Raw genomic sequence first — 26,404 nt, 5'->3', positions numbered from 1 at the left:
TTTATTGTTCTACTATTTTGCTCTTAGTTTATGTCTTATTTAATCTTCTTGGCATGGTCTAACAGGCTTGCCATAGTGGGCTGACCCGAAGGTCATCATGACTACCTTGTGTTGCCATGGCAACGATCGGACCCTCGCGATGACACTGCGGGGGCAGTGATCACACTGGAGGGGGAGCGTACTCCCTCTCCCTGTCTCCTAAATGTTGTGATCGATATTAATCATTGCATTTAAGTATTTAAGGGGTGAAACAGCCATGAGTGGTGCAGGGATCTCTCCTGGCTGTGAGAACTGATGCTCGGCTGTCACATAGGCTGAGCTTCCATTGGCAATTGCACAAGCACAGCTCCTGTGCCCTCAGGATCACCATGACATACTCATACAGTATAGCTCAGGAGCCCCTTCCCATCCATGACATCTGGGTACGTCACAGGTTGTGGGGGAGTTAAAGGGCACATCTACAAATTTAAAAGGGTATTCCCTTCTCCAAAATCCAATCCCAATATGTAGTAAGCATAATAATAATTATATTAGCAAATACCTCCAAATAGAAATGATGTATAGTTCTCCTGATATAGCCATGTCTTTTACCTCATGTGCAGGGCATTGCAGCATAGATTTCCATGGTTACGACCCACTCATATAGATTATGACAGTTAGTGACTTGCTCGTTACTGTAACCTTAGACACCTGAGCTGCAATGCCCTGGACATGAGATAAGAGACAGACATATCTATATCAGAAGGACTATACTACATTTGTAATTGGAGGTACTTGCAAATATTATTATTATTATTAGTATTATTATTATTACCCCTAATACATATTGGGATAGGATCTTGGAGATCGGAATACTACTTTAATTTTTGCAGTTGTTACAATTAGTTAATGACAGTATTACGTTTCTCAATTAAATATTATGGTATATTGCTTACAAAGAACACAGTTATTTATAGATAAATTCTTATAGAAACAAGATTTACATATATTGTGTATTGTTTTACCTAATAATCACGTTAAAACCTGACGTCCGTTACCTGTAAAATGGTGCAGCACTTCAACCATGTCTTTGGTAGCCAGCGCTTTGTTTGGTCTGCTAATGTCTGATTTTGGGGATCCACCTACCAGTACCTGTGCTGATCAGTAGATTTACGGGGACTCGCTATTCTAGCTTACATGTTCTACCACTTTTTTGTGCTGATTGTAAGGGTGACAGATTTAAGCCAGCTTTACACCTTACAATTAGGTGTGCGATCTCGTATGCGATGTGACACGCCCAGGTCGCATATGCGAGTGAATGAGATTGCACGTAGGTCGTTCATTTGCTGTCACACGTGCGTTAGTAGCCTATGTTAAATTGATCAATTTTGTGTGCGATCCTTTAGATCATGTGTTCTGTGACGTATGCATTGGGCACCCTTTTTTTTTTTATTTACTGACTTGCCAAGCGTGTGTAATGTGTAGGGATGCGTTTTTACTATGTCATCTGCCATTCAGCTCTGCTACATGGCCGCTAACAGCAGACACAGACAGTCATGTAGCAGCGGTGAATGGTAGTTCACAGCAGACACAGACAGAGCCGCACTGTCAGAATGAACTCGGGTGAACCTCACCCGACTTCATTGTGATGCTGCGGCTCTGTCTGTGTCGCGCCCTGATTAGCGGTCACCAGTGAAGGACTCACCGGTGACCGCTAAACTCCTGAGTAAGTGAATTGAGCAGCCCTCTCTCATATACTCACCGATCCCCGATCCCCGGCGCTGCACGGCATTCACACTGCTCCGGCGGCTTTTACTGTTTTGAAAAAGCCGGCCGCTCATTAAACAATCTCGTATTCCCTGCTTACCCCGCCCACCGGCGCCTATGATTGGTTACAGTGAGACACGCCCCCCACGCTGAGTGACAGGTGTCACACTGCACCCAATCACAGCAGCCGGTGGGCGTGTCTATACTGTGTAGTGAAATAAATAATTAAATAAAACGGCGTGCGATCCCCCCAGTTTTAAAACCAGCCAGATAAAGCCATACGGCTGAAGGCTGGTATTCTCAGGATGGGGAGCTCCACGTTATGGGGAGCCCCCCAGCCTAACAATATCAGCCAACAGCCGCCCAGAATTGCCGCATACATTATATGCGACAGTTCTGGGACTGTACCCGGCTCTTCCCGATTTACCCTGGTGCGTTGGCAAATCGGGGTAATAAGGATTTATTGGCAGCCCATAGCTGCCAATAAGTCCTAGATTAATCATGTCAGGCGTCTATGAGACACCTTCCATGATTAATCTGTAAATAACAGTAAATAAACACACGCGGAAAAAATCCTTTATTGGAAATAAAAAACACACATATACCCTGGTTCACCACTTTAATCACCCCCAAAAAGCCCTCCTTGTCCGGCGGAATCCAGGATGGTCCAGCGTCGCATCTAGCGCTGCTGCATGGAGGTGACCGGAGCCGCAGCAGACACAGCCGCTCCGGTCACCTCCACACAGCTAATGAAGACAGCCGTGCGATCAGCTGATCTGTCACTGAGGTTACCCGCTGTCACTGGATGCAGCGGTGGCCGCGGGTAACCTCAGTGACAGATCAGCTGATCGCGCTACTCACCGCCGCTCCGGTCAGCTCCAGTCAGCAACTGAGGTGAGTAGCGCGATCAGCGGGGGAACCGCACGCCGTTTTTTTTAATTATTTAATTATTTATTTCACTACACAGTATAGACACGCCCACCGGCTGCTGTGATTGGGTGCAGTGTGACACCTGTCACTCAGCGTGGGGGGGCATGTCTCACTGTAACCAATCATAGGCGCCGGTGGGCGGGGTAAGCAGGGAATACGAGATTGTTTAATGGGCGGCCGGCTTTTTCAAAACAGTAAAAGCCGCCGGAGCAGTGTGAATGCCGTGCAGCGCCGGTGATCGGGGATCGGTGAGTATATGAGAGAGGGGGATAGACTGACATGGACAGAGAGTGAGGGACAGAGATAGTGACGGACTGACAGAGATTAGTGCATGACAGACATTGTGAGGCGCTTCAGAACGCAGCTTTTCAGCTGCGCTCTGAAGCAGACCTTTTTTAAGCTGCGGTGCAGAGCGCACACCTGCGCACATAGCCTCAGACATCACAATCGTATGATGGATGTCACACGTTACAATTGACTAGTTTCGTACTACCAAACGTCCAATGTATGAGGAATAAACGACGTGTATGCGATCACCGTATTTTCGTTCAATATCGATCGCATGTAGATTTCACACGCAAATACATCACGCACGATGCCGGATGTGCGTCACTTACAACTTGACCCCGACGACGGATTGAAAGATCTATTGAAGTGTGTAAAGCAGGCTTTAGTCATAGTCTCAGAACTCTGTTATTCTTTTAATATGCTAAAGGCAAAATTTATGATTTTGTTTTCTTTTCTCAGGGACATGCAAAACGCCATATGTAGCTCTCATTGATGGAATTACCATGGGTGGTGTAAGTAAACATTTGTGTTAAAGTAGATTTTGACTACTTTTGAAATTTCGGAGAATGTATCAGCGCTGGGGAAATTAGCATAAGTTGTGAATTCAAACTTGTATTCCAAATGGACTATATTATATACCTCACACATTTCATGCATAAATGAAGATGTTCACAAATTAGTAATGATAGCAAAATACTTAACATAGTAATTGCAGACACTTCCATCATCCACCCAGTTCAACCTTCAAACAGATCTTTGTTTCAACTAGTGGACCCTTACATTTTGTCAGGACTGACAATTTTTAACTCCTTCATTACTTTAACAGCTCCTCTCTTTTTCTTCATACCTGTCAAAAATGATTGTATCCCTTCCTAACAGATAAGGTTGGTTAACCCACCCCATGTTACACAGAAAAAGGATAGGCCCTAAACTACATGGGTATATCATATCATTCAAGGTGAACATCACCACCCTCATCTCTGTCCCTATTCTATCTTCGGATTCCACAAAATATGCAATGAGTAACATATTGAGGGTTGCTTTGACCACAACTGTAGCATCAATTGCTAGAAAGTGGTTCAGATGCTACTGCAGTGTTGGTCAGCTAGTCATGATGCTTAAGGAGAATAGGAGTGTCTTCTTTCTTTGCTAAAATAGAAAAATAGTATTAGAATTCTGGAAACATTGATTAGTCTTTTTATACAAATAGGTATACAGTGTACTACTTTGCGTACTAGTACAGTTGAACCTCGGTTTACGAGTTACTTGGTGTGCGAGTATTTCACTATACGAGCAAAGCTTGCTGTAAATTTGTAACTGTTTACGAGCAATGCTTTGCTGTACGAGCAAATACTCACTGCACACACTTCTAGTTCCGTACTTTAACCGCGCTCTGACCCACTCTTGCAGTCTGCGTGCGCACGCACACGCGCGCACACACACACACACACGATGCTCACCTTACCCTCCGTTCCCACGGCGGTCTCCTGGTTCTTACAGTCCGCAGGTATTTGTATCCGGTAACCATCACGACGGTGTAGGAGCTTCCGCTGTCAGCGCTTCTCAAAGTTAGCGCGCTGACCAATCAGAGGCTTCTGCGTATGACGTCTGCTGCTGAAGCGCAGACAGGGAACCTCCAGCATCGGTCGCAATGGTTACCGGATACACATACCTGCGGATTACAGGAACCAGGAGGCCGCCGATGGAACGGAGGGTAAGGTCAGCATAATGTGTGTGTGTGTGTGTTTGTGCGTGTGTGGAGTGGCACAATAGGGGACCAGGATGGGACATTGCTCAAGTTGTGGAACGAATTGTCTGAAATTCAATTATTTCCTATGGGAAATCTTGCTTTGCTAGATTAGTAACTTTGTTTACGAGCACACTCCCAGAACGTATTGTTCTTGTAAACTAAGGTTAGACTGTATATAATTTATACAGTGACATAACTAGAGTGCGATGGGCCCCAGTGCGAAATTTAGACCTGTTCCTCTCTCTGGACTTTGGCCAAATGTATTGGCATTTGTAGCGTTCTAAATCGTATAAAGACATATTAATTGCCTTTTCCCCCCCTTCGTTATACAGTAATGTCCCCAATCCTGGTACATATGTCCTCCATACTGGTATATATGTCCCCCATCCTGGTAGACATGGTCTCCATCCTGGCATACATGGTATATAACGTCCCCATCCTGGTATATATTTATCCAATCCTGGGCCTTAACTGGTAAAAATTTCGCTCATCCTGGGCCCATCCTAGTATATATGTCTCCCATCCTGGTATATATATTCCTCATCCTGGTATATATGGTCCGTATCCTGGTATATATGTCCCCCATCCTGGTGTATATGTCCCTCCATACTGGTATATATGTCCCCCATCCTGGTATATATGGTCCGTCACTATCTCGAACGCATGATTAAAAAAATAAAAATAATTTTAAAAATTCTACTCCTCTTCCCTCCACTCCCACATCTGCCAGTGTCCTCTGTAGCAAGCGTGGAGTGGTCTGCGACATTGGAGTGTGTGCCATGGCGTATGACAGCACTGTCATGCGGTGCTCTGTCACAGAATGGAAGTCAGCTGTCAGCCACCGTTGGCTGGCAGCATGTATCACAGTGCAGGGACCCGGCTGGTCTATGTGCTGTGATGCATTTCAGCTGGATGTGCGCCCTCAGACGCACTTCCAGCTGAAGTAGTAGCTGGGGTCGGTCGGTCCCCTGTACCATCGGGCCCGGTAACTATCTCTGCGTTTGTGATTGTTACGCCCCTGCCTGCTCTCCTCTCCTCACCCCATCCACCAACTATTGGTTGCTCAAGTCAGCTCATGTATTGTAATGATAAAGCACCCTCCCAGGACATACTGTATTAAATCTACTGTAGGCTATGTGCCCACATTGCGTCTTTATGTGGAGAAAATCATAAAACCGCATGTTTTGGCAGGAAAAAAGCAGCAGAAAAATGTGCATTTTTTATTGCGTTTGCGTGTTTTTTCACATGCTTTTTTCCTTCTTTTTGAGCATTTTTTAGTCATGGCGATCATGGGGGTTCAAGCGCTGTACCCCTACGGTCCCCTGATCTTACAGCCAGGACCTGGCTCTCACTGCTAGGAGCAGTGCCTGTGCCGCTCCCAGCAGTTTAACTCTCTTATTGCTGCGATCAGTGCGATTGCAGCATTCAGGAGGCAGGGAGGGGAATCACTTACCTATCCCTGGCAATCTGGTCCCTGTAATGCAATCACAGGGACCCGATCGCTGTCATGGTAACCCTGGATCGTCACCATGACTAACCCATGTTACTGAGGTATGGATTGCCTCACAGACCATGGCACTTAAGTCACCCGAGTTCCCTGCAATAAGATCTCGTGGTAAAGACCGGCAGGCCTAGATGCAGGGAACACTGGTGATGTCACAAGGTGACTGAGTTCATGCTGGTGGATCTGCAGGAAACCCCGGTGATCCACCGGCATGAATTCGATTCACCTTGTGATGTTACCGGAGTTCCGTGCAGTAAGGTCCCTTGGTAAGACTGCAAGATGAGGAAATGGCTGCAGGGAACTCCAGTAACGTAAAAAAAGCACATAAAAATGCACAAAAAAATCAACGTGGGCATTAGGGTATTTGCGCACGTTGCTTTTTACCTGCTTTTTTGCTGCTTTTTCTTCTGCGCTGTTTAATGCCAAAATGGATGTGTTCTTCTATTCAAGCAAAGTCTATGGGAATTTGGGTTTCTTGTTCACACTATTGTTGTTCAAAATGCTGCCTTTTTGTGGCAGAACTTTGGTCAAAAACTCAGCTTTGCAGTGCAAAACCCAAATGGCAAAAACAATTGACATGTTGCTTCTTTGAAAAGCTGAGTTTTTGACCAAAGTTCTGCCACAAAAAGGCAGCATTTTGAACAACATAGTGTGAACGAGAAACCCAAATTCCCATAGACTTTGCTTAAATAGAAGAACACATCCATTTTGGCATTAAACAGCGCAGAAGAAAAAGCAGCAAAAAAGCAGGTAAAAAGCAACGTGCGCACATACCCTCACACATGCTTTTTTTTCCTGTGTTTTTCAATGACTCCATTGAAGTCAGTTGGTGAAAAAACAGTAAAAAAAAACCCCGCAGAAACAATTGACATGCTGTTGGGTTTTTTTTCAGCATCAAAAAGTACAAGGAAAAAGAAGCAGCGTGTGCACAGCAAGTCAGGATTCTCCTAGACTTTGCTGGGACTATTTTTCCTTGCTTATGGTGTTTAACAAAAGCAAGGAAAATCGCATGAAAAAAGCAACGTGGGCATAAGGTCTTCTGTGTATTTAGCTTAGCAGTGCATAGTAATTTAGCTGTATTTAGATACAGGACATGGCTGCCTTCAACAAACTGCTCCATATACGTCCCCACTGCTCACATTGTAACTGATTCTGTGGTTGGCGACTCCAATCACCTTATTGCTCAGCCTCAGTCCCTCGTCTTCCTCATCTTTTCCCCACCCCCAGATTCCAAAGTGTTCAAAGCAGAATCGTGAACAGTTTACATTAAAGTAAGATATAACTTAAAAAAGTCAGATGCACTTTCCTGCAGTACAGGTCATCCCTTCTCCACATGGTCGCATGATTCACATAAGTAAATAAATTAATAGTCTGTTGGTGACTGAACAGAGCAAAGGAGAAGGAGGCAGAGCAAATATACAGCACCGACGTAATACAAAAATTCTTTATTCAAAATTCATAAAAAAGGTAATTCCAACCAAGGGCAGAATATATTGACGCTTGATGCGTTTCGGAGAAAGTAGACTCCTTATTCATAAGCAACATAATCAGAATGAGTAGCCAAGGTGATATATATACCTATACACCCCTCATCTGAGCCGGATCTATATACAACACCAACAAAATAGTGCTCACTTTATATATAAAAGAGATAATACATTCAAAAATATTAGAAATACAACATACAGAAATATAAAATCAATGTTGGATAAGCCACATCGTTTTAATATATATATATACAATAAATCAAAGCTGTGATTTAGTTCTCCTAAATAGCGTGCATGCAGCTTAGGGATCCAATATGCTTCCCTTGAAAGAGGTTTCCACCAATCTCCTTCTCTATAAGGTCTATTAACCCTCTCAATACCCTGAAAATTGCAGAGAATTCACATCTCCCCCATAAACCTCCCTGAAATCTTCAAACAGGCCTAAGATTGTACGGTCTTGTTTAGACATCAGATGTGACTGCCTATATATATTCACCAGATCCTTTCTTTAATATACTAAATACAGTGCAACCTATAAAGTATACATGACAGCTCAAATTGTCATATAAACCACATGGTCAGTACTGTAACAGTTCTGTGTTTTTATATCACATTTTTTTACCTCTATTATCATAGAATTATTTACCCCTAAAAATAAAACGGCAAATACCGCATTCTATTTGACCACATCTGAACATGTCTTAATAGCACAATCATGGGTTGTTTTTTTATTTTTGCTTTTTTTTTTTATAGCTCAAAGAAGGGGGGGCTGATGGGGAAGACATGGTCTCCAATACTTTTATTTTTATTTTACTCTTTACCACAAATAACATTCTCAAAGAATTTTATATCATTTATCATCTTGGTAAAGTATGGGTAAATTATGTCTCAATATATTTGTCATTTTATAAAAAACAATAGAGGAGGGGAGGGGGAGGGGGTTGAGAAGGTAATGATCCCATTTATCATTTTTTACTCCATTTTCTGTTTTTATTGTTATTAGGTGTTTAATTTTTTTTAAATATTTAATTTTTTATTTTTTATGGGGAAATTTATGAAAAAGGGGGATTCTTATATTCCACTCACTGCTATGATCTGTACTCATATGATCTCTCTGTGGTTATAGCATGCTAGAGAAACCACCATTTCACTTAATAGATATACAATAAATTGGAGCGGTAATTTAGCTTTAGTATCCAATATGCTTCCCTTGAAAAGAGAAGTTTCTGCCAATCTCCTCCTCTATAAGGTCTATTAACCCTTTCAATACCCTAAATTTGCAGAGAACTCACATCTCCTCCATGAACATCCCTGAAATGTTTAGACAGACCTGAGGTTGTGCGGCCTTTTTGTGAGTCAGATGAGGCTGCCAATATATGTTCACCAAGTCTTTTTTTAATACTTAGTGTAGTACAACCTATATAATATACATGACAGCTCTAACAAGATCCCATATAAACCACATGGTCAGTACTGCAATTTATATATGTTTTTATATCATACTTTTTACCTCTATTATCATAGAATTGATTACCCCTTAAAACAAATCGGCAAATACCGCATTTTGTTTGGCCACATCTGAACATGCCTTTATAGCACAACCATGTTTTTTTCTTTTTTAAATCAAGAAAGGTTCATGGGGAGATGTGATCGCCAATACTTTTTCCTTTTCTTGCCACACATCTAATGCCATTCTCCAGGATTTTATATACCGTATTTTTCGCTTTATAAGACGCACCGGATTATAAGACGCACCCCCAAATTTGGTGAAATAATAGAGAATTTTTTTTAATAAATGGGGTCCGTCTTATAATGCCAGTGTCCGTCTAACAAATCATATAGAGTATATGTCCCTCATAGCCCCCCCATCCTAAAATTAGCCCCCTTAATCTGGATATGGCCACTTTATATTGAATATAGCCCCCTTGTGCTGGCACACGTCCCCCAGTGAGGCAACATGTCCCCTATTGCTGGCACACGCCCCCTATGGCTGGCACACGGCCCCCTGTGGCTGGCACACACTGCCCCCTGTGGCTGGCACACACTGCCCCCTGTGGTTGGCACACACTGCCCCCTGTGGCTGGCACACACGGCCCCCTGTGGCTGGCACACACGGCCCCCTGTGGCTGGCACACAGGGCCCCCTGTGGCTGGCACACAGGGCCCCCTGTGGCTGGCACACACGGCCCCCTGTGGCTGGCACACACGGCCCCCTGTGGCTGGCACACATCACCCTGTATTAGATATCGCCCCCATGCTACTGCTTTTAGTAAAACAAACTCTTTCCTTACCTTCTCCAGCACTGTGCTCCCTCGTGTCCCCCTCCTTGGGGTTGAGCTCCGGCCTTTTGCCTGCATTTCCTGGTTCACGGTCCCGGTCATGTGATCGGCACAGCAGAGTGAAATCTCTGCGTGCATGATCACAGCACCAGGAGGGAGACCGGGGAGACACGCTGGAGGAGTTAAGTAAAGACTTTTTTTTTGTTTTACTATGGGCAGCAGCATGGGGGTCATATCTAACACAGGGGTGCATGTGCGATCAAAGGGAGCACAGGCAGATATAATATGCGCAGCTCCTCCAGCCCATCGCCGCGGTGCGGTTTCAGCACCACAGTGATGGACAGCGGCTGTGCATATTATATGAGCGGGAGCAGGAGATCAAAGGCTCCCTCCCGCAGCTTCACCAGCCTCCACCTGCCCCCCCAGCACCGTTCCAGAGCGGCCCCCACATCCCCTGGACGCTGCAGTATATAATCTGTATATTCGGTTTATAAGACGCACCCCCTACTTTCCCCCAAAAATTTGGGGGAACAAAAGTGCGTCTTATAAAGTGAAAAACACGGTAATTTATCATCTTAGTATGGGTAAATTGCGTTTCAATATATTTGGGTTTTTTTAAAAATCTGTTGAAAAAGGGGTAGAGAAGGTGATTGTCCCATTTATCAATTTATTATTCCCTTTTCTGTTTTTATTAGATTTTTTTTCCAAATTTTTTGTAGGGGGATTTATTAAGAGGGACTCCTGTGTTCTACTCGCCGCTATGGTCTGTGCTCTTTTAATATCCCTATGGTTGTAACCTCGTGCCCGCAATCTATCATACATGCAAGTACTCTCCCGTTGAAAGGCCTCTATGTCCAAAGCTGATCTTCGTGGCCTGATAAACTCACCGAGTGGCAGATTTTTTACAACATGTAAAGGGTGGCACCTTTGAGCCCTCAATAAAGTGTTTCCACTAGACGGTTTACGGAGAGTTCAGTGTGAATGGACCTATAGAACAAATCTCCCTTCAATTGTAAATCCAAAAAAGAAATTTTAGAGTGGTGAGCTGAACTAAATTCCTTATTTGTGTTTTTTTCAGTTTTTTGGCAGTTCGTGCTCCCGCAATGTTCAGTACTCCTCTCACCGAGTGAACTCCGGTTTATTTATGTCTACTAAGTTTTTTTGAAATGGATAACTTTGAGACCAATGTGCTTATGGAGAATGAAAGCCGCTTACTTAAGGTGGCCAGTATTTTTTCTTAAAATAATCTTGAAAGATCCTTATCTGTGAGGCAGACAATTTGTTTTATATGTTGGATAAACTGCACAATAAAAACTGCGGTTACAGTGGGATGCCACCTCTCTCCAAAAATATGTGGACTGCTCCATGATCCCGAGAGGTCTCCGAATCAGAAAACCCCCTACAACGGTCTATAATGATGAATTCTTGACTAAATGGAATGGGTTATTGTCTGAATGCTCCTTTAAACTGATGAAGCGGATTTTTCGGGAGGATCATAAAATTATCAGTGAAATGGATGAATCTATTAAAACCAATTGTGAAGCTTTAAAACAATTGGTCTCTGATGAGGACTTTGTAAAGCTAAATAAGAAAATACAAATGAATATGGAAAAAGTGGAAGAGGATATTGTGGGATTTAAAAAAATCTAAATTTAATCGGGACTGTACTGACTACAATACTGATACAGTTTATAAGTGAAAAAGAAATTATAGACCCCATCAATTCTGAAAAATAAATCATTTGAGCATGGGGGGTAACAGGAAAGTCAGCTTTGCATCATCTGAGGGCGAACCTGGCCCTGATTTAACACCTTCCACCTCTATGGAAACCATCTCTAATAAATCTGCTTGAACACCTCGTCCCTCAAAAAATGCTGACAGCGGAGGGCGGGAGGTGTCTTGCTAAATTCTCCTAAAAAGGGGATGAAAGCCCGTACTTACGAAGCGCTCACTGTTATCCTAATCAGGCACGAATACTAAGATTCTTTATAGCAAGATATTATTTATTTTAATAGCACATGAATAATCAATGGTACATAGGCATTAGCACTACTTTATAGTCATAGAATCTTATACATTAACAGAAATATGCATCAACATTACCGTATGTTGTAGCATTCCTTCCTCATCGGAGGGACTCCATTAGTGAGAAGGAAAACAACCCGGCCTTTGCATCACAGGTGCAGTGCGTCCACTTTGAGCGTCCTGGAAATGTCCCTGTCTCACTAAGCAAGCCCTGTTGTTGTGAATGTTAGTTATGTTTTGGCTGCTAGGAAGCTCCCTCTGGTGGCCAGGAATGGTTTGGACTTGGACTAGGTGTGTTGTGCAATGGGCGTTTCCTTTGCTAACTCTCTACTTATTTAAATCCTGGTCTGATAGCAGGCTGTGCCGGATGTCAGTTGTTCTTTGTATCACCAGCCTGCTTCATTCTGCTCCACACCACATCTACCCCAGATAAGTGCTTGCTCTTTATTTATTGTTTGGTTCTTTTGCTCTTATCTGGGTTTGTCATTTTCTGTGGTTGTTTTCTGTTTATTTGCATGCAGGGATTATCCCCCTCAGTTGCTTGGCTGGGGAACTCCCTGCAGTTCTGTTTGGAGTATAGCTCCTTTGGGTCCATGTGTTTGTGGCTTGTTGAATTTGTTATGACTTTTGTTTTCTGTTCATTGGTATGACAAAAGCAACTGGTATAGGACGGAGTTCAGATCGTGCGATCTGAGGGCCTTTTCGTACTATCAGGAATTTGGAATTTTGCAGGGTTTTTCTCTGGCCACCATCAGTCCCTTTCCTGTCCTTTCCTATTTTAGTCAGTGGGGGCCTCACATTTTGCTAATCCTGTCATCTATCTGTGTATTGTGTTTTTCCGATATCACCGCAGTCTTTGAATGTGGGGGGCTTGCTATTCTTGTCTATTTTCTGAGGCAGAGAGTTATTCATCTTTCCTTCCTTTAGGATAGTTAGTTCTCCGGCTGGGTTCACGGTGCACAGGATGTTAGTTCACCCATCAGCTACTTCTAGTTGTGATGGTTAGTAAGGAGATGGCGGCCAGATTAGTTGCCAATGCTCTTGTCACCTTTTACCAATGATTTGTTTTGGTCTTCCATGGTTCCGGATCATAACACCTTGTATTTTTCTACCAAACGTTGTACAATGTTGTGTCGTGTGCACTGAGTATTGCAATTGGTGACCAGCATGTGATTGCTGAGTCATGGTCATGTAACCTGACCACAGCCTGCTGTGGGCATCAGTAGCTTCCTGCACATGTTGCTGGCTTAACCACTGGTTTCCTGGATATGTTGCAATGAGCCGTGAATTTTACATCGCTAGTTTCCTACACATGTTTCCAACTAACCACTTGTTTCCTGCATATGTTGAACTGTAAGCGTTCCTTCCTCATAATAGTGGTTTGTTCAAGAACTACTTAACACGTACTCTTAATCATGGTGAAATCGGGTCAACTAGAGGACACCTCTCTGATACTGAGTTTGGATGGATCAAATAAGACCTGTGATCACTGTCTTTTGATTAGGATTCCTATCTAATCACACTCATTCTTCAGTCATATCATATTGGTATCACAATCGATCCTTAATCCCAGGGATTATTTTCCATCATCAGTATTCCACTAGAAGAAGATCACTCGAAAAACATCATACCATGACCAAGAGGTATTGCTTTTAATGGGACACTATCATTGACTTTGCCACAAATTTTGATTTCTTTGTTTGGATGAACGTTGAATCACAAATATAATCACTTTCACTACTATGTATATTAAAACTAAAAGCAATATTAACTAAAAAGCTCTCGTAAATATCATGTGTTTTGGCAAAAGCTGATCATCTATTTGATCATAAGGTAATAAAAAGGTGGCTGGAGTCAAACGAGCTAAAGTACAGCTTCCCTTGACTCCTACTGGGAGCCATTTATAGGCATCATACCCACATACCCAATACATTCCTCTAGGTAAATCCCATATAGCCGAGTGTTGCAAAACTAAACGATGAACCAAGTCAACAAAATACTAACATATGATAACAAACACCACCCGGGCTGTTGTCCAACTGGGCTACAGTATCCTGCATCAGGGTTATTACAGGTCGCATCATTTGCTCAATATTCAGAGGAATCATTACACATTAAATTTCCCGATATGTTACTACAAGTTTCACTAGCCCCATTTATGAACATATTGGCATAAGGCCATAACATATCATGAATTGTCCTTTCCACTAAGCTGGGTTTAAAAGCATCTACAGTATTTACAGTTGTCCCAAAACTTCTTTTTATATTTTCCATAGGGAGGAATCCCAGGTTAGTCAGTCCAGTCTTATATCTTGGTACCCAAATTCCTCCCTTAAAAGCCAGATATTGTAAATTGGTGAGTGTTCCACTCAAATTGCCTTGCCACCATGGAAGATTGATCCATCCCACTATGGGAATGGGTACTGTAGTATTCCATAGGCGAACATTTCAAGTGTCTTTATCAGCAAGATGATCAGAACAACTTTTATAATTTAAAATTTCCTCCATCGATACCAGGATAGCCAGATAAGGGATACTGGTGGTTGTAACCGGAGAATGTGTACAGATCCAACAATCTGTGTGTTGGCTACTGTTCAGCGCATCAGTTAAAATGAGAAGGTGCATCAGAAATTTATTTGCCATAGGTTCCTCCTGATGTAGACTTGTCCATCCAACGACCAAAGAGGCAAACATCAAACACAGGAATTTCTCCATCTCATCACTATCGAGCTCTTCCCAGTAACCAATACCATGGGTTCCACTTATTTACCACATCATCTGCAAATAAAGATACACTATTATTCTCGTATATAACATTTTTCTTGTGGAACATATTCCCACTTCTCCACTCCTAGTCTCATTATCAGGAGAGTACGATCTTTTCCGACCGCTATTACCTCTGCCTCTGAGGGCGGTTCTTGGAGGTTTTGAATCCATATTTTTGCTCCAACATTTGTAATATTAGAGGATCCAAAACCTTTAGTACCCCATATTGTTAATTCTGCTGGGGCAGTTCCTTCTCTTATCTGAGACAAGTTTATTGGAATTATCAACATCTGAGCCACCCTCTGGTGTTTCACCAAGATCAAAGGTTCATTTCCCAAATTTAGCATCAGTACCTTGATTTCTCCCTGATAATCTGCATCTATTACCCCTCCCACCACTATGACTCCTTTTAACACTAAACTAGAACGAGTGGCTATTTGACCATAATCATCCTTTGGTATCTGGCATCCCAATCCTGTTGAAATTGGTTTTACCTTACCTGGGGGTACCACGATAGTTTCCAATGTACTGAGGTCTAAACCTGCTGAATAAGGTGTCGCTCTTTCTGTGATTTTGGCCTCTTCTTCCACTTTCCAATAAATGATTGTACTCGCTACATGTGCCTCATGAATAGTAAGATTTGGTGTCAACATCCTCATGAGAGGAGTCATAGAATCTGTGACAGGTCTATTGTTTATTATCTGTAGGGCTTCATTGAGATTGTCTCTCCATTGACCATACTGTTTGTCTGATTGATTTACTTTTTTCAAGGTGGATTTCAACAACCAATTCATTCTTTCCACCAGACCAGCCGCCTGGGGATAGTATGGCATATGATACACCCATCTTGGGCATAATCTTTTATCTTCTGGCCAGTAAAATGAGAACCATTATCTGATTGTACCTGCAATGGAATTCCATAGTATTGAGTAATGATTTCTAAAGTTCTCTCAGTACTCCACTGGGTTGCTGCCTTACAGGGAAAACCCACCATCAAACCTGAGTATGTGTCTACTGCAGTGCAGATGTATTTACACCCTCTACTTTCTGGCAATGGACCAATGAAATCCATCTGCCAAATTTGTGCAGGTAATTGTCCTCGACCTATGTGTCCCATTACTGTATGTGGAACCTCCCTCTTTTGTGAATGTTGGCACACTGGACAGTGTAGAATGGTTTCTTTAATGATATCAAGAGTAAGAGGCACACCCCTTTCCTGAGCCCACCTGTAAGTGGCTTTTTTTCCCAAATGTCTACTTTTCTGGTGTGCGCAAACAGCTGTACCTTGCAACCATGCCTCTTTTTCCTTGTCAACTGTTGGACTGACTTGTCTGATGGCTGCTGCTTTCTCTGCTTCTGAATTAAAGAAACGTTCAAGTGAATTAGTAGGGACATGAGCATCGACATGAAATACAGTGGTCTTGGTAAATTGAATAATCTCTTCAATTTCTTGCCACACTTCCTTGCCCCAAATCTCATATCCATAAATTAACCAATTGTGTTTTTTCCATCCCATCATCCATGTGGCTAATCCATTTGCTACTGACCAAGAATCGGTATAAAGATGACACTCTTTTCCCTGTTCAAAAGATAATGCCAAGAATATATCAGAGTTCTGCATATTGGCTACTTTTGCCTTCCCCTTCTACTGACAGAAATTTTTCCAATCTGGGATTATATGCAACACTTTTCTACAACCTTTTGCCACTCATATAACGAGCCGATCCGTCTGTGAACCATGCATGTGTTTGTTGTTGTTCGGTTAAATCTTCATATGCTTTCCCCCACTTCACCGGGGATTCTTCTAGCATGGCAGCTTTGCTGGGAAAATATGTCTCCTCGGCTATATCTGCCACTTTCTCATGTAGAGTGGCGATCCCGCCTTCTCCCTTTTTGGCCCTTTCCGAAATGTACTATTTTCATTTAATAATACTTTGTTCTTGGGCGTGTCCCACCCTATTGGTATTAGGATTGGACAACACCCACTGCATTATGGGTATGGTCTCAGCAATACCTCATGTTCAATGGTTAATTGTTCCGTCTCCACCAGAGCCCAATAACAAGCTAACAATTTCTGTTCAAAAGGAGTGTATTTTTCTCCAGCATCTGGTAATTTTCTATTCCAAAATCCAAGAGGAACTCTTTTTCCCCCTTGTTTTTGCCAAAGTGACCAATTGGCATACACATGTTGAACTGACACATGCAGCTCCACGGGTCCTGACAACATTGGTCATAGATCCACGGCTTGTTGTATCGCTTCCTTGACCATCTCGAACGCATTTTGCTGTTCCTCTCCCCAGTGGAACTCTTATTTTTTCCTCGTTACTTTGTACAACGCAGCCAACATCTGTCCCAAATGATGGATATGTTGTCTCCAAAAACCAAACAATCCTATATAAGACTGATTTTCCTGTTTGGATTTAGGGACCGGAAAATTAATAATTTTCTGTCTGGCATTGTCAAGATCTCTCTGTGCCCCTTGTTCCACTGAATCCCTAGAAATGTTACCACCTGAGACGGTCCTTGAACCTTTGCATCATTGATTTCCCATCCTTTACTCCTCATATGAGCAACCAGTTTTGTCAATTGATCTTTCACACTTTGCTCATCTTGTCCTTGTATCATTATATCATCGATCTAATGTGAGATCTGCATTTCTGATGGTAGATCAAATCCATCCAAATGCTCTGCCACTGTCCGGTGACAGATTGTGGGGCTATGTAGCCATCCTTGGGGTAACCTGGTAAAGGTATATTGTCTTCCTAACCAAGTGAATGCAAATTGATCTTGAGCCTTCTCTTCTATAGGTATAGTAAAGAAAGCATTTGCCAAATCAATTACTGCATACCAAGTTCCAGAGTGAGTCTGAATATTTTCCACAATCGTTATTGTATCCGGAACTTCGGCTGTCAAAGGAGGAGTATTCTTGTTTAACTCCCTATAATCAACTGTCATGCGCCAGGAGCCATCATTCTTTTTAACTGGCCAGACAGGATTACTTCCTCCATGTGGTAGTAATAGGGCGCATTACCCCAGTTTCTACCAATTCTTTAATAGTTTCTCCTATCTCTCTGTGACCTCCTGGTATTCAATATTGTTTCATAGCTACCATTTTTGTAGCTGGAGGCACATGTACAGGGGGCATTTTGACTTTGCCCACCACCACCGGTCGCATTTCCTTATGACAAGACTTAACCCCAAAGGAGAATTTTCCTTCTGTTAGATTAAGAGTCATCCCTTTTAGGAGATCAATTCCAAAAATATATTCTGCTATAGGAACTACCAGCACCGTATACTTCTTGATAGGTAAATTTACCTATCTTCAAAGCTACCTGTGTCTGAACCCCGGTGATCACTTGACCACCTATTCCAGCAATTTTTACTCGAGGTCCTTTTATTTTTTCTGGGTTTCCATGAATTAAAGTAGCCTCCGCCCCCGTGTCAATCAAAGCTGGGACTCTTTGAACATTTCCCCCTTTCCAATGTATGCTAAGATTGACGTAGGGACGCTCGTCCCTTTTTATCAAAAGGGGGGCTTGGCTGGCTACCTATGGTAAATCACTTCCTTCTGAACTGTCATTTACACAGACTTCAGTCTGTGTATTAGCTTTTCCTTCCGTGACCTTTGTGGTCATGGCTGCAGCCAGTTCTTCCCATGGGTAAACTGACTGAAAATCTTCCCAAGACACTTTCTTTGGGGGTTTTTCCCCTTTTTCTTCTGATTTCTTTACATTGGGAGTTTTTGAGCCCCCCTCCACATTTGTAGTGGTCACTTTCCTTGCGGATAGAATTTTCTGCTTGTACAACTTCCATAATTCTCCTGTCTCCTTTCCATCAATCCTTTCCTTATTGATCCCAGCTTTAAGCAAAGCCTGGAACATGTCTTTGCGAGACACCCGTGGGGCCTCCCCTACTGATTTCCCTTTCCAATCAGGATTGTTTGGCTTACTGTTACCAAGATGGCCTCCGGGGGACGGTTTATCCCACTGTCCAATATCCTGTAACTCCCTCATCCTCCCTAGAACTACACCGATTGATTCTCCAGTCAGCGCTACAGTTAAGGTTAAAATAACTGTTTTGTATGCTGGAGGAGCATGTTTAACCAACCTATTTCTTATGCTGGCTGTCAATGGGTACTGGAGATAATCATCATCCATTCCCAAACGAGGAAGAGCATTCCTCATTGCTTCTTCCTTCAGCCATTCCATACCATCTTTTAAGGTATACCAAGGTTTATCATTGATAGGAAAGTCTGCTTCTGATGGGTATTTGTCCAGGAAAGCATGGGCTAAGATCATGATTAAGTTTTGAGTGCCTTGCTCATTATGATCAACAAAATAATTTTTTATTGATCTCTGAATTACTGGGTCCCGAGACATGGTGACAAATTTTGCCATGTCTCCGGTGTCAAAGTGCACTCCACTTCCTCCGAGATCGTGCACCCTGACCAACCAGGGAATTTCTCCTTCTGGTATTTGTCTAAACTGTGTTAAAATGCTATCAACTTCTCCCTGAGAGTAATCTTCAATGGTTACTCGATTCCTTACATGAGGGATCGTTCTCTCATTTATGATAGCATTACCATCTTCGTCATATTGCAGATTTCCCTGACCATCCCGGACATGTTCCCGGATGATCTCATTCTCTGTCCTCCCTAGGCGCCTCCTTACTGGGTTAGCCAGAATCCTCCCTTTTATGGTAATACTCATCAGATGCTGAAGATGAATCCCACACATCCCCATCCCAAGTATTGGGATCCCAGTTTACAGAAGCTGAGGCGATACTTTTATGTACCTTGGTTTTATTTACCTTACCTCTTGTTTTCTTGTACTTATTTTGAGCAATTTTTACGGCAGCTTTTTCTGCCACATTCTGATCATGTTCCAATTTCTCCTTCAATAGTCGGGTATTACATTCTAGAACAGTTTTCTGGCCACCTAATTCTATCATCTTTTGTTCCATCTGGGAACATTTCTTCTGCATCTTTAGATTACGCTCACGCATCGCGCGATATGCACTTGCCAAAATTCAAATGCGCTTTTCTTAAAGACACTACATCACCTGCTTTCACAGGGACACTACTGAGTACATTCACAACATCAGTAGGTTCACTACCCTTGAGCTTATCCTGCCATTGTTCTGCCAATCCACAATTGACCAATTCATGTGCTATAAGATTGTAGGGAGCCTCAGTCCAGCTGGGAATCTCCACAACAACCTCTTTAAAACTATCCTTTCGTTTTCTGAACATTTTGACACTATGAAAAAAGATTGAAAAAATCTGGAAATTTGCCAAATATATGTTTTTAATTTCTAAATTACAAAAATTTGTTAATTACTTCTTATAGAAGTAATCCTGCCGACTACGACAATTTATGTCTTTCTAAATTCTAAAAATGGGCTAAAAGCCCGTACTTACGAAGCGCTCACTGATATCCTAATCAAGCACGAATACTAAAATTCTTTATAGCAATATATTATTTACTTTAATAGCACATGAATAATCAATGGTACATCGGCATTAGCACTACTTTATAGTCATAGAATCTTATACATTAACAGAAATATGCATCAACATTACCGTATGTTGTAGCATTCCTTCCTCATCGGAGGGACTTGATTAGTGAAAAGGAAAACAACCCGGTTTCTACATCACAGGCGCAGTGCGTCCACTTTCAGCGTCCTGGAAATGTCCCTGTCTCACTAAGCGAGCCCTGTATTTTTATACCAAACTTTGTACATTGTGGTGTCGTGTGCACTGAGTATTGCAATTGGTGACCAGTATGTGATTGCTGAGTCATGGTCATGTAACCTGACCACAGGCTACTGTGGGCACCAGTAGCTACCTGCACATGTTGCTGGCTTAACCACTGGTTTCCTGCATATGTTGCATTGAGCCGTGAATTTTACATCGCTAGTTTCCTACACATGTTTCTAACTAACCACTTGTTTCCTGCATTTGTTGAACTGTAAGCGTTCATTCCTCATAATCATGGTTTGTTCAAGACCTACTTAACACGTACTCTTCTTCATGGTGAAATCGGGTCAACTAGAGGACACCTCTCTGGTACTGAGTTTGGATGGATCAAATAAGACCTGTGATCACTTTCTGTTGATTAGGATTCCTATCTAATCACACTCATTCTTCAGTCATATCACATTGGTATCACAGGAGGAAACACCGGAGAAAATCCAAATCAGTATCGCTATCCCACCAGACAGGGTTATTGGAGGAAATCAAGGAAATCTTACAGATAAAAGCTGAGACTATTCCGGCTTCAGTAATCAACTTGTCCCCCTTTATTCTTACAAAGGCCCAATATTCACTGCTTAACAAGGGCTTAAAATTTGTTCCTACCGTGAGGGCGGAACTCTTTCAGACTATTAAGGACATTAACCGTTTTGTACGTTTTTTGACGGTGAAGCACCATTTTTTTGATGATTCTTCAAATATGTATTTGGTGAATTCTGATGTTAATGCTGATTATTTTGTGTCTCCCCCTCCCTTAGATATGGAGATGAAAGATTAGGTGGTACTTAAATCTTTGCTTTATTTGAAATTGGAGCAGGAGGACACATTAAATTTGCATATTAATATACCTGTCAGAAATCCTGATTTCTATCCAGTAAATTCACGTGTCCCTGCTATGGATCAATTCCAGCGATTAATGGAGCGGGAGATTTTGGAGACACTTAATAGGGAGATCTATCTTGAGGATAATTTGTCGGTTGTGAAGAGAGAAGCACTTGGAGTTTTAAGTCTGAATACGGGGCTGACGATTAGGCCCTCTGACAAAGGGGGCTCGATCGTCATCCTCAATTCAAAGCTATACAAAAAAGAAATGTTATCTATGCTGTTGGATCATAACACATATAGAAAACTTGATGGGGATCCTACTGAGCTAATAAGGATGAAATTATCTAATGTTATTTCTGAGAAACACTCATGTGGTCTTTTAGATGACAAAACTAAAGATTTTCTTTTGGTGGATAGCCCGGTTTGTCCTATTATATTTGGCCTGCCGAAAACACACAAGGCTGTCTTTCCCCCACTCTTGCGACCAATTGTGGCTAGTGTGGGGTAGGTGGGGGACAGACTGTCTGTTTGGCTGGATTGTCATTTAAAGCCTCTTGTACAGAGTGTGGTGGGAATAATTAAAGACTCAAAAATCACTTTAAGCTAGTCTTAAAAACATCCCTTTGAATTCCACCTCCAACTGGGTTTCTTGTGACGTTGCTTCATTGTATCAGTCTATCCCTCACTCTTTGTCAATTGTAGCCTTGAATTATTTTCTGAGAAAATTAAAATTAAACTCATCTGACATGAATTAATTCATTGTACAAGTATTGGAGGTTTTGCTTCAAAATAATTATTTCAAATTTGATGGACAATTTTTCCTGCAGATATGCGGTTGCCCGATGGGATCTAGCTTTACTCCCACCCTGGCAAATATATATTTGGCATGGTGGGAATAGAACTTTATCCATGACCCCAATAATCCTTTTTTGGATAACATTAGATGGTACGGCAGATACCTGGACGACGTTTTCATTATTTGGGAACGTCGTCCTGGGGATACTGAAGAATCCCTTTCCGATCGGATTATGGAATTCTTGAGGTACTTTAGTGCCCGCGGTCATGAAGGGGTTAAAGTTACGCAACGGCTTTCAAATGATGTCCCCTGCTGTTTGTTACAGAAGGGGACCTTTGCTTGACCCCAGAGGGGGAGGCATCGCCACCCCCCATAGACGATCGATGTGATTGGCTGTTTAAATCTGAACCGCCAACCACATTGTTCGCACCGATTTCGGCAAAAATAATGCCAGAATTGGTGCGATACTATGAGATCCTGCTATGATATGGTGTAGCAGCTACAGCAGATCATAGATGGATCTCAAACATGTCGCCCCCAGCCCCTGCAGCACTGATTGGAGCGATCGTGCTATGACGCGCAGTCCCTCCAATCAGTGTGCAGTGGGGCGGTCTGATCTGCAGGTGGCCACCCTCCCCAGGCCTGTGCTGGTCTGGGGACCCTCCCCCAACATGTCTGCAGTTTGCAATGGCTGGTACTTGTGGTGTTACGCCACCGCTGCTGCCGCCGCTGATGTCACCACTTCTGCTCCAGCTCCACGTGAGTATTCCGATCCCCTTGCAGCCCGTGCGCACTCCCGTGATGGCCCCTGCCCGTGCCCCCCGCGATCTGCCCCCCGACATCCCGATCTGCTCCCCCTGCGATCTGCCTGCCTCCTCTCCGGTATCCCCCTCTGCTCTCCCGCCCCCCATCATCTGCTCACCCCCTCCCCTCTCACCCTCTCCTCTCCCCTCGACGTCCTCTTACCTGCCTTCACCAGGTCGTCCGAGGTCTTCACTGGCTGATCACATCTGCCTCCATCGCTGGGTCCTTCCTGGGTCTCCTGCTGATCTGTCCAACGTCCTGCCTGCGGCTCCTGTACAGCTTTCTATCTCGCTTGCCTTCTGTTCCTCCTGCAGTTCTTCTGGTAAGTGATCCTCCTACTAATCCTCTGGGTACTGTGAGTATAACTTATTTTTTTTTCCTGTATCCTGTCCATTTTTACACCTCATCTGTCCGTGCGTCCTGCCGAGCACTGATCAGGGATGCAGATAACGGATCTGCATCCGTGGTGAATTTTTGGCGTGACTTTTTTTTCCCGTATTTCCAACGTGTTTTGTATTGCATCCGTCCGTGCGTCCCACCGAGCGCTGATCAGGGATGCAGATAACGGATCGGCATCCCTGCTCAATTTTTGGCGTGACTTTTTTTTTTTTTCCATATCCCTGACGCTTTTTATATCTCATCCGAACGTGCGTCCTGCAGCGGCCGATCAGTGCACCGCGTCTGAGCGTTTGAAAAGTCAAATGGTGTTCTTCTCTTCTGAGCCCCGCCATGCGCCCAAACAATTTTCCTTTCTCGCCTTTTCATTGGGGGACACAGACCGTGGGTTATATGTTGTCTCCAGGGGAGGCTTGACACTAAATTTAAAAAAGAGTTAGCTCCTCCTCCCACAGCATGTAACCCCAGCTAGGCGGGAACTACCTCAGTTCTTTTTAGTGTCAGCAGGGAGGCTGACACGTCTGGCCTGAGCCCCAGGCCAGCTCATGTTTCTTTGTGATTTTATTCTATTTTTGACTATGGGGCAATACCAGGGTTCCTTGCCACCCCCGTTCCCCCCGTGTACGGGCAGAGGAAACCTGGCGTGCAAAAGCCGTCAGTCTTCCCTCGCGCCCAAGTGGTCGGGTCTGCGTACCCCTCCAAACTCCCTGGAAGCACCTCAGAGAGGTAGCTCCAGAGGGCTAGGCAGAGCCAAGAGCCTGCTAGCCTTGAGCCGAAGATGCGTCCCCGAGATCTCCGCATCCCAGGACCGACGCGTCTTCAGATGGAGCAAGAGCAGGTAGGGAGACGACGTGTACCCGTCCCCTGCATCCAAACCGCTGCCTGAGGAGGCGCCGGTGGGGCGATGCAGGCCGTGATCACGGGGAAGCAGCATTAATTTAGCTCCTGGCGTCGGCCTGCATTCTAGCAATGCCCCCTCCACTGCTCTAGAAGCCGCTCCCTCAAGTGGGCCGTCTCTCCCCTCCATGCTGCCAGAGAATCCTGGACGCCATTACACGTGGGGAGCAGACTTGGGTGAGATCGCCTCCTTGGCTCTGCAACTCTGCAGCACTATATACCGCTCTGTTCAGTGGTATATCGCTGTCTTCCTAGCGGTGTGTGCCCTGCTGGCTGGCGGTGTATATCAGCTTTCAGCGGTATATACTAGCTGTGCTTGCAGGTATATACTGACTGTTTGGCAGTGTGTGCCACTTTACTATTGGCATATACCAGCTCTGTATAGCAGTCCCTTTCTAATACTGCTACTAGCTCCTCACCCACAGTAGTGTGATACTGCTAAAGGCTCACAGTATAATTGTACGTTTGTTGCTGACATGCGTAAAAACCACAAGGGTTATAAAGCTTCCCAGGCATCCTCTATGGACCTGTACTATGCTTGTACCATCTGTGGAAGCTCGTTTCCCAATGGTCGAAGCTATCCACTCTGTCGAGGCTGCGATGCCCCTACTACAATGTCACAACAGGCGTTGCCGGACCAGGGGTCGTGCAATCTGTGGGTTCGGCCCCGGCCGCCATTCAGGCAGCACCCCCGTCTGATGAGGCTATCCCTGCATGGGCTCTTCTGATGTCTAAAAGGTTAGATGACCTGGCCGCTCAGATATCCCAGCCTTCTACAGGCTCCCACAGCCTCCCCCCGGCTCAGCTCCCTCAGAGGAGCCCGCCTTCGTCTGGTGTATCATCCCCAGTACGTAAAAAGGCTGTCTCCAAAAGGCGCCATTGCGACCACTCAGCCTCTTCTGACTCACACGATGGTCAGTCTGACTCAGGCTCCGTGACCTTTAGTAGTCACGATTCCCAAGACTCTGACTCTGATTCAGATGTCCCTTCTGAGTCTAGGCATATGGAAGAAACTCTGATAGCGGCTGTCAATCACTCTCTGTCGATTTCTGATCAGCCCTCGGACCCGACTTCTCAGTCGGCAATCAAGCGAGCCAAGAAGCCTCCTAAGTCCTTTGCCCAGGATCCGATTTTTCATCAAATCGTATCTAAACGGTGGAATCACCCTGATAGGAGGTTTAATAAAAAAAATCCTCCTCATTCGCTTATCCCTTTCCCCCGGAAATGGTTAAGCCCTGGTCGGTACCCCCTGTTGTGGATCCGCCAATATCCAGACTGGCTAAACACACGGTTATGTCTGTTTCAGACAACGTGTCTCTTAATGACTCGTCCGACCGCGCAGTTGATGCTGCGGTCAAATCTATTTTTCAGGCTTCGGGCTCCTCTCTGCGCCCCCTGTTTGCCATGACATGGGTGGCAAGAGCTATGAGCGTGTGGATTAAGAATCTGCGCAAGTTGCTTCACCGTTGCAATATTCCTCCGGAGGCTCTTGAGATTCTTGATTTGTTCTCTCTCGCCTCTAATTACCTTCTTCACGGCTCTCTAGATGCAGCCAGCTGGTCAGCCCTAACGGCAGCCAATGCTGTCTTCGCCCGCAGGGTTCTGTGGCTAAAGATCTGGAATGCGGACAGTGCCTCCAAGAAGTCCCTGTCCACACTTCCCTTCCAGGGTCTTCGTCTATTTGGTGAATCCCTGGACAAGCTCATATCTGAGGCGACGGGTGGTAAAAGTACCATTCTACCACAAAAGCGGCCTGTAGCCAGAAATTTTAAAAAATATTCTTGGCGCAGGCAGTCCTTTCGGCCTGCCCCCCAAAAGCCATCGGCCCAAGGACCGTCCCAACGCTCAGATCGAGGATCCGGTCCCTCAAGAGGCTCGTCTTGGCGTTCCCACTCCAAGCAGCCTAAATCCAAAGGACCTCGCTCTGTACAGGCCCCCTCAGCTTGACGCCAGGTATTTCGCAGATCCAACTCCTGTGGGAGGGCGGCTTCTGCTTTTTCAGGATATCTGGCTGGACCACACTCACGATGCCTGGGTTTGAGAAATCGTCACCTCAGGTTACAAGATCGATTTCCATTCCCTGCCGGCCAACAGGTTTTTGCGTTCTCGTCTCCCAAGGTCCGAAACGCAAAACCGGGCCTTATTTCAGGCCATAGCTTC

At 44.1% G+C, this 26,404-nt stretch overlaps 1 protein-coding gene across 2 annotated transcripts in view; it reads left to right on the top strand.

Annotated features, from left to right (window-relative positions):
* The window catches only part of HIBCH (3-hydroxyisobutyryl-CoA hydrolase), a 787,172-nt gene that overhangs the window by 312,224 nt on the left and 448,544 nt on the right, over window positions 1-26,404 (top strand). For both annotated transcript variants that reach the window (XM_075319035.1, XM_075319034.1), the window contains exon 6: window positions 3,424-3,476. In XM_075319035.1, the coding sequence (XP_075175150.1) occupies window positions 3,424-3,476 (53 nt within the window). The remainder of the gene's footprint in view (window positions 1-3,423; window positions 3,477-26,404) is intronic.

The sequence above is a fragment of the Anomaloglossus baeobatrachus genome, chromosome 7 (genome assembly GCF_048569485.1).
Source record: "Anomaloglossus baeobatrachus isolate aAnoBae1 chromosome 7, aAnoBae1.hap1, whole genome shotgun sequence".
NCBI classification, from domain to species: Eukaryota; Metazoa; Chordata; class Amphibia; order Anura; family Aromobatidae; genus Anomaloglossus; species Anomaloglossus baeobatrachus.
The sequence above is the reverse complement of the archived record's forward strand: the minus strand, read 5'-3'. Positions and strand labels throughout refer to the sequence as shown.